The sequence below is a fragment of the Cyprinodon variegatus genome, unplaced genomic scaffold, assembly GCF_000732505.1.
Source record: "Cyprinodon variegatus isolate N-32 unplaced genomic scaffold, C_variegatus-1.0 Scaffold17, whole genome shotgun sequence".
NCBI lineage: Eukaryota > Metazoa > Chordata > Actinopteri > Cyprinodontiformes > Cyprinodontidae > Cyprinodon > Cyprinodon variegatus.
This window is the reverse complement of record NW_015150470.1, coordinates 950,888-959,760: the sequence shown is the minus strand read 5'-3', so window position 1 is coordinate 959,760 and position 8,873 is coordinate 950,888. Positions and strand designations below refer to the sequence as shown.

At 39.2% G+C, this 8,873-nt stretch overlaps 1 protein-coding gene across 1 annotated transcript in view; it reads left to right on the top strand.

Annotated features, from left to right (window-relative positions):
• Nucleotides 1-8,873, top strand: part of lig1 (ligase I, DNA, ATP-dependent) — a 101,060-nt gene that overhangs the window by 62,397 nt on the left and 29,790 nt on the right. The window contains exons 20-21 of the mRNA XM_015387230.1: nucleotides 696-767; nucleotides 8,420-8,564. Of these exons, the coding sequence (XP_015242716.1) occupies nucleotides 696-767; nucleotides 8,420-8,564 (217 nt within the window). The remainder of the gene's footprint in view (nucleotides 1-695; nucleotides 768-8,419; nucleotides 8,565-8,873) is intronic.

Sequence of the window (8,873 nt, the reverse complement as noted above, 5' to 3'; positions counted from 1 at the left end):
TCTGCTTGATATCAGAATCGGAAGACTTTACTTTCATTGATCAATGAGTCGTATAACGAAATGAAAAAGTCTCCACATTCAGTGCCACCATAAAATATCAATGCAAAAAAAACAACAAAATAATAGAAATAAAAGTATGACAATGATATGAAGGATCTGTGAAGTATTTCACTTTACTAAGGGTCTTGAGGTGTAACAGCACTGTTGAAAATTTCTAACGGCATCTATTGATTTGTTAATTCACAACTTTAAACTAGTTATATGCTACAGATAGAGAAATGGACGAACAAATGTCTGAAGCTGGCATGCTCTAAAGAACCCGATAGGACTTAGCTGTAGCACAGAAGTCAGGGTGATGGAAACGTCTATGATTATTTAGGGTCAGGCGTAGCCCCCTGTGGGGCTGAGCATGATTGGAGCAAACAAGATGAGGCACAGGAAAGGTGAGAGTGGGAGAAGACGGAGAGATGAACAAAGTAAGTGGAGGAGTTGAAAATAAGACGGGCACAGAGGAGGTGTGATGCTTTTAAGAGGTAGAGAGGCGATGGGATTTCAGGGTGGGTAACTTTTCAGATGAACAAATCAAAGAGCTCTTTGTAACAAGTCCCAAGGTTGTAGCTAGAAATGTGTGGATAGCTTTTTTTTTTCTTCTTTTTTCAAAGTAAAAATACTAAAAGTGTGCTGTTTCTCTTCAGGACGTGGACGCCTCAGAGATCAAAGTCCAAGTATGCGTGTATGCCTTTGACCTCCTCTATCTCAACGGAGAGGTAAGGCCAACTGATGCAAATATTACCCAGAGATCTCTCAATTGTTCCTGTTGTCTTTTTAAAAAGCCGCCGTGCGTGTGAGCGCGGATTGTTTGCAAGCATACGTGCGTGCTGATTCCCCCGCCGAGATGCCAGCATCATAGCTTGAATACCAATCACTCTGCTACTGGAGGCTGTAACTGGATAATGATTGTAACGCTCATTGTAATTCCAGCTGTGTCTTGATTGTGTGTCTGTCTGAGACTCTCAGCGTCTGAGAGGGAGTCTGTGCCTTTTTTCAGAGCGTGTGCGTGTTGCAGATGGTGACTCTGACTGAGTGAGTGTGTTTGTGTCCTATTTATGCTGAATTTTTAAGTGAATTCCTTGACTCTGTTTAATACAATGCTAATTAGTGAGTGCTCCCATCATCTTCTACAATGTGAGTTCTCCCAAGTGGATGGAAGCCAAATTGCATCATTAAAAGAGGTCCAATAACTCTTAAATCCTGCCAGTTTACGGCTACTTTTAGCTTAATTTGTGATTTATGGCATGAGGAAAAATGAAAATAGAACAAAGCTTTGACACGTTGTCATGCGTTTGTCCAGAGCGAATATAGACATAGAGATGATTTAGAACATGATCTTTAGAAACTGTGTTGTCTTCTGACAAATCGGCAACTTGTCCGAGTTAATTTGCTATGGCATTCAACAACTTAGCAATCGCTACACCTTCAACTGGAGGCAAAATCCAACCATGCACGCTTGTGCTCAGTAGCTGTTTCTGGGGAGCTAGCCTTGGTCAATAGTTGTGAAGATTTGTCTGTGATTATTGTCATTTTAGATAGACAGAGCGTATACAAAACTTTATTTCGTTACATGCATCTTTTAATACAGTGAATGAGCAGCTTAGCAGTGAAAATTAACATTTCTATGTATAAAATGCAGCATTGATCAAAATGTAAACTGTATAGGAGAGACATGGTGCGAAAGGCATTGATGTGGAAGGTTCAGAGCAGTGCAAAAATAAATAAATAAAACATGATGCAGCATAGAGAGGATATAAACAATCTGCTATGTTTTTGTTTCTTTTTTTTACTAAATGGTTGAAATCTTAATTATATCAAGAGTGTTTAGTTTTCGGCCGCTAGTGTCCTTTTTTTTAAAGGGCAGGAAATGAAATGGAGAGATGGGGGGGGCATCAAGGACAAAGACCACCATGCATTGGTGACGTTCTCTTCCTGGTTGTTCCTATCTGAAGAGTTTTTAATTTAGTAAAGATTGTCATACAAAACGTGTACTGCAGTTATTTGACCCAAAATCCTTCCAACATCTATTGATCATGCATTTATCCGTCATCCATCCTTTTGTTTTTTATTCAATCAGTTTTCTATTAATTCTTCCATCCCTGCATCCCTCCTCATGTCTGTCCACCCAGCATCGATTCATGCAGCCATTAGCTGCTTCCATATTCGTTCAGACTGAACTCTGCTCACTTTAAGATTAAGTGGAACCACTCTGCTTCTTTGACACTGTCTGCGATCCCCTCTCAATTCTCATGGGAGCATCTTATCAATGTTCTCTGCTTGTTAGGATGCAGGGACTCAGGATAACTATACTTGCTTCTGTGCCCTTAGAAAAAAAGCTGCATAGATCTGAATATTTTACAGGGAAGGTAATAGTTGTTTTTTGGGGTTTTTTCCCCACCCGATGGCGGTGGGGATTTGGGAACCTAGTGGTTAGAGCAATGTGCTTATGCTTTGAGAAGGTTGCAAGTACCCGGTTCGATCCCCACAGCCTCCACTCTGGGTCCGTTAACCCCACACTGCACCCCAGGTGCTGCACAATGGCAGCCCACTGCTCCCCAAGGAGAGGGGTTAAATTAGAGTTAGATTCTCCATTGTGAGATCAATAAACTTCAATTTCTATCAAGTTCCATCCTTCTGATAAGTTACCAACAGGCTATTAAGTTCCAACGAGTTTAGATGCATAAACCAGGAATAAAGCTGCTAGTTGTTTCATTATTTATGCATGCTATACATTTTTTAAATTGCTTTATTTTTCCCCGATTCTTCTGTGGTTTATGTTTAGCCTATCTTTAAAACATTTAAAGTACTCAAGAACTTTCAGTTTTGGTCCATTTTGGCTCCCCCCAGTGGACAAAAGCTGTATTTTACCTGATGGAAGACATTTCCCATGAGGACTAGCGTGGTAAAGACCATAGCATAAAAAAGTCCTGATGTTCCAGTCGCCTGCAGCTGGATTGAACTACATTTGTGTTTCCAGTGGCTGTGTGAAAGATTAACAGCAACGAAAAAATCAGTGGCGATAGAATATCATATGCGACATTGACAATAGGAAACGTTAAACTTTTGTTTTTGTACCATATTTCTGCAGTGCCGCCTCCAGACTCATGAGATTCATCAGCGACTGATGTGCTGACAAGTTCAGAGCCTTGAAACGTATAAAGATGTTATGTCACAGTAAACACACATGTAGATCCGAACAGGAAGGATCCACATTGCTTGAATATCAACCCTGCACAATTTGCACAAATATACAGTCTTAGGGTAATTTAGACTTTCATCTTTATAAAGAATGGGGAAAGCACTCTGCACATTTGTAGTGACACCCTGACACCCTCCTCAGTGTTGCTGAAAGCATTACAGACCCCCTCAGGCCTAGACAGGCGTCATTGAACTGAAAGGTTGACGCATAATCACAAAAGTCAGGAACATATTTTAAGAAGGATGAAAAGTTACTTAGTGTTGGTTTAAATAACTTTAGAGTTTGGAAAATACTTTAAATAGGTACAATATTATTAGGCAGTAAAATAAAACTACAACTTCCCAGTTGTAATTTTGCCTTTTGGCAATAGTTAGGTCTCATATTTTAGATTGGAACAAAACTAAACAAAGAGGATTTATTAATAGTATCTAACATCAGATTAAAAAGGATGATTTGCCAAGTTTGGTTGGAGGATGTCCAGTCTTTGTTACATTTAATGTTTCGGTGTCCGATTGCACAACCTTACAGTTGGTAAAATCCTCCACTATATCTTTGATACTATCAATTGGATTTTTCTATAAAGTGAGTGTAAGTAACTATTGTGCAACAATCATTCCCAGTTTAAAAGGGAATCAATTATCCGTTNAACAGGAAGGATCCACATTGCTTGAATATCAACCCTGCACAATTTGCACAAATATACAGTCTTAGGGTAATTTAGACTTTCATCTTTATAAAGAATGGGGAAAGCACTCTGCACATTTGTAGTGACACCCTGACACCCTCCTCAGTGTTGCTGAAAGCATTACAGACCCCCTCAGGCCTAGACAGGCGTCATTGAACTGAAAGGTTGACGCATAATCACAAAAGTCAGGAACATATTTTAAGAAGGATGAAAAGTTACTTAGTGTTGGTTTAAATAACTTTAGAGTTTGGAAAATACTTTAAATAGGTACAATATTATTAGGCAGTAAAATAAAACTACAACTTCCCAGTTGTAATTTTGCCTTTTGGCAATAGTTAGGTCTCATATTTTAGATTGGAACAAAACTAAACAAAGAGGATTTATTAATAGTATCTAACATCAGATTAAAAAGGATGATTTGCCAAGTTTGGTTGGAGGATGTCCAGTCTTTGTTACATTTAATGTTTCGGTGTCCGATTGCACAACCTTACAGTTGGTAAAATCCTCCACTATATCTTTGATACTATCAATTGGATTTTTCTATAAAGTGAGTGTAAGTAACTATTGTGCAACAATCATTCCCAGTTTAAAAGGGAATCAATTATCCGTTTAAAGTACATATAACAGACTAATCCTTTGTCAATGATATCATAGAGTAAATTTGAAGCTAAGGGGAAAAGTTCCTGAAACCAAAATAAAGTAAACTTCCAAAGACTGCTGACTGTGTGAAAGCATAACCCTCAGCTAAGGCCTGGCCAGCCACCTGTAGCTGCGAGCTGAGGGCACACAGAACACAAATGAAAGCCATCTATCGTATGTGGAAATCTGACCTTTCTGCAGGTCCAACCTCGTTAGGGAGTAAAAACTTTGACATTTCTCTACTGAACATCCACAGCGAGCGAGCCGTGAAGAACACTAAACATGATTTTTATGGCCCAATGGAGGAAGTTTTGATTTCACATGAAGACTAAGGGCAATCTGTCTGCATGACACATGTACCCAGTCTGCTTTTATTCAAGGCTGTGCTTTGATGCATGCAGCCGTGTCATTATATGTCATGGTTTCATTTTAATAGCATAAACTCTACTGAAAATGTGCACATGCTGTCATATTCTATGTAAATGCTGACCTGATGCCTGCTACATGCGTGTTATTTGACATTGAGGAGAAATTTTAACAAACCTATATGCATATGTTTAACAAAGAGGCAGAGAATGGTTGAAACAACTAATATATATTTGAGTATATTTCCACATATTTTATTTTGAGGACATTGTTTTCAGTGGCCAAATATTTCACATTAAGAAGCTTTGCTTTGTTTTGTTTTTTTATTTCACTGCTGCGATGCTAATTGCTCCCCTTTATCTTCACCTCACAGCCTTTTCACCAACAGCGCAGTATTTCTCCTATAACTTTACCCAAGTGGCTCAGACAAACACATGCTTGAACATTTACCTTTTTAATAGACTTGTATTTACACAGATTTAAAGGTTTCCGATGCCTTTGGAAGAGACGGAAGCCCACAGCATCACAGGTCATCAACCATATATCTCACAGTAGACATGATTGGCTTTACTAAATATTTGTTTTTGTTCTTCCAAAGTAAATAGACCTTGAGTTTTAATAGAAAGGCTAAAGTTTTAACCTAAGTCAAAGTTAAAAACCCATTTCTTTAGAGCTGCCTCTGACTGTTGAAGTTAAACTGTTAAAGGAAAAGTCTGGTCAGCAAGGGATAATCAATGGATCGTTATCTATACCTAAAATGAATACGTTCGTGGTGATTTCATGAATTTAACGTTAATCAGTAAAAAGATAAGAATGATCATTTTCGTTACGATCAGAGTCCAGGAGCAGCAATTTTTGCCCAAATATAGCGACACCTCACTCCTGACATCTTCAGTAAACCGAGTGCCGTTCTCCCCGCTATACAAGAAAAATAATGAGAATTAACTACTAGACACATTTGCAATCAACAACAATTATTTAAGATTTCAGGAGGACTTCACCATTTAAATTCACCAGAGCTATAGTGAAACTGACAATGCCCACTGTTGGATTCAGGAAGAATAACTTTGCAAATAAATAGAAATTGACTCTGCACACGAAAGAGGTTCGAGCTAATGCAGGAGCGGAAGGAAAAGCCCAACCCAACTTCAAGCTTTCCTTCTCCGAATCTCCTCCTGCAGCCGTCTTTTATTAACAGAGCATAGCACATGATTACAAAACAGTATTTGTTCCGACACAACAATTGATCAGTTCATAAAGACAAGGAGCTCCATCAGAATGACAAGGCAAGATGGTCTCCTGACTGCATCACAAGACACAGTACAGCAGGCAGGATGGTCTCCTGACTACAAAAATGTTTCATAAGCACAAATTAATTTTATAATCATCATTAAACCTGACACCCACGTGCATGGGAGTCGGATGTTGGGATACATCGGGTAAATGTGGGGAAAGAAAGAATTATTTCACCTTTCTGATTCATGATCCTCCACGAACGGGTTCATCGTTGGATTGCCAACTTGAAGAGGGAGGGTTTGTCATTGAACTTCTGGCCAGAGAAAAAACACATCATATATAACCAACATTTCGAAGAAGAATGTTTTCAAGGTGACTTGGATAATAATGCGTTGTGACAAACACCAGATAGAGCACTGGGACTTGTTCTTTGACAAACATGGATGTCTCCGGTAAAGCACTTTTAAATGAAATTACTCTTAATTAAAAACACTTACTTTTTATTGAAAAATATATAATAATGTCACATATTCAGAATTCAAACTAGTACTTAATATATGACCGGACTTTTCCTTTAACCCATCCCTTTGGGGAGCAGTGGGCTGCCATCGTGGGGCGCCTGGGGAGCAATCAGGGGTTAAGGGTCTTGCTCAGAGAGCCAGAGTGGCAGTCTGTGGGAGTGGGTTTCGAATTTACAACCTCGGGATTCGAAGCTCTATGCCCTGACAACTAGCCGCCACTCCCCCTACAGCAGACCCTGCTTTTACATCCCCTAACGTTATTTATTATTATTAAAGATTTATATCCGTTTGTTGCAACAAAGTTTTTTCTTTCTTTCTCTTTTGTTTTTTTTGCATGCTCATTGTGAACTAACCGTTTGGCATATGGATGTCATCATGCGGTTGTTGTTGATTTGGTTACCCACTATTCCAATTCTTGCCTTAACCACAAAACAGGCCTGGATTGGAAGGCAGCAAGGCTTTTTCTCTGAGGGCATTTACCACACCTCACCAGGAGTCTTTATCAATTCTATCTGAGGCGGCTGGTGCAAGACGACCAGAAAAAAAAAAAAACAGACCGAAAGTCCGGTTGCCTTCTAACCTAAGCCGTTTTGTGGTTGCCATGACCCATTTGACTGAGACCTGACAGACTTCCTGCTTAAACTTTCTCTGTGTTTTGGAGATTTTCAGAGTCGTCTCAGAGAAATGTGGGTCCTGAACTCTTCTTGTTTGTGACAGCTCCAGGTGTTTTAAACTTCTGCATTATTTCTCTGCATGTTATTCCATTGAAGTGAGATTTTTTTTTTTTTTTTTTTAATGGGACCATTTCCAGTCTTGTGAAATCTTGAATAACATGTTCTCTTAAATTTTTCCATTTTTATGAGTACCTAATTAAAGAAGGTCTGAGTTGCATCAAATCAATACCTGAGGAAAAAGAAACAAAAAGAGTCTTAAATGGTCCTGGACACAAATATAACATTCAATGTTAAAAAAATATATGTTTTTTTTGTGTGAGTGTTGTCAAGAAGCTGGATGCTGCTAATTAAAATTACTCAAGCTGCCATTCTTTTCTTTCTGTTACAATTAAAAAAAATTTAACTAACCTGAAGGCTTCTTACCCATCTTTACCCAGGACTGCCAATGATTGCATAGGGTACTGTATTCAAGAAGACTTAAGCTAAAATAGCTACCGCAGCTCAAATATCTCTAATTTGAGTCAGATTTATGTGTTTGGCTATCTTCACTAAAAAAAAACAAAAAAAACCCAGCACAGCATGAAGAAGGCAGATGTGATGGTGTCATTTGTAATAAAACTCTACATCCATTTACTTAAAGCGTCTTGCCTACTGTCAGCACACTTTCTACCCGAGCCAAATTCTGACAGATTTGTCATATTTAAGAGTATTTGTCACCATTTAGTTAATTTTTCATAAACCCCAAATGGAAAATGTGTTAAAAAAAAAAAAGAAAGTATATGGCAAAGAAATAAACCAAACAAACCCAAGAATGTGTGCTGTGTTTGCTTGTATGCTTACATTGGTGTGTGGGTGTTTTGTATGTGTGCCCAAAGCTGGTACATCCAAGATTGTATGCTGGAAAAGTGCTTGTTTATGTGTGTGGGCTGGCACTTGATGGTATTTCATCCTTGCCATTGCAAGGCTTTAAGCTATCATGAGGAAACTGTTGTAATGATGCGGTTTAACCATTTTCTAATGATGTTTATGTTTCCGTTCCTCTGCTCAGTCCCTGGTGCGACAGCCGCTGTGCCGGCGTCGGGAGCTGCTCAGAGAGAGCTTCACAGAGGTGGAGGGAGAGTTTCTGTTCGCCCGTTCCATCGACTCTCACGACACCGAGACTATCGCCGAGTTCCTGGAGCAATCCGTCCGAGGTCTGTGAGATGGAGACAAACTTTTTCTTTTCATTTTCCTTTCGCCCGCCTCTTTGTCTTCTTCTTCCTTGTGAGTGCTGGAGTTTTACTAGTTTGCTGTTCCTGTGCGACCTGAATCTTTTTCTGTGTGAGTGCCTTACGTAAGCTTCACATCATTCTCAGCTGCCTCAACGTGTTCATCTGTATTTCGACTGAGTTGGAACAATTGTATTTCACTCGTAAAGTGAGGACATTGTTATAAAATGCAGTTCCTCACTCGTTTGAGGTAGGGATGGGAATCGAAAACCGGTTCCTGTTCAGAACCGGTTC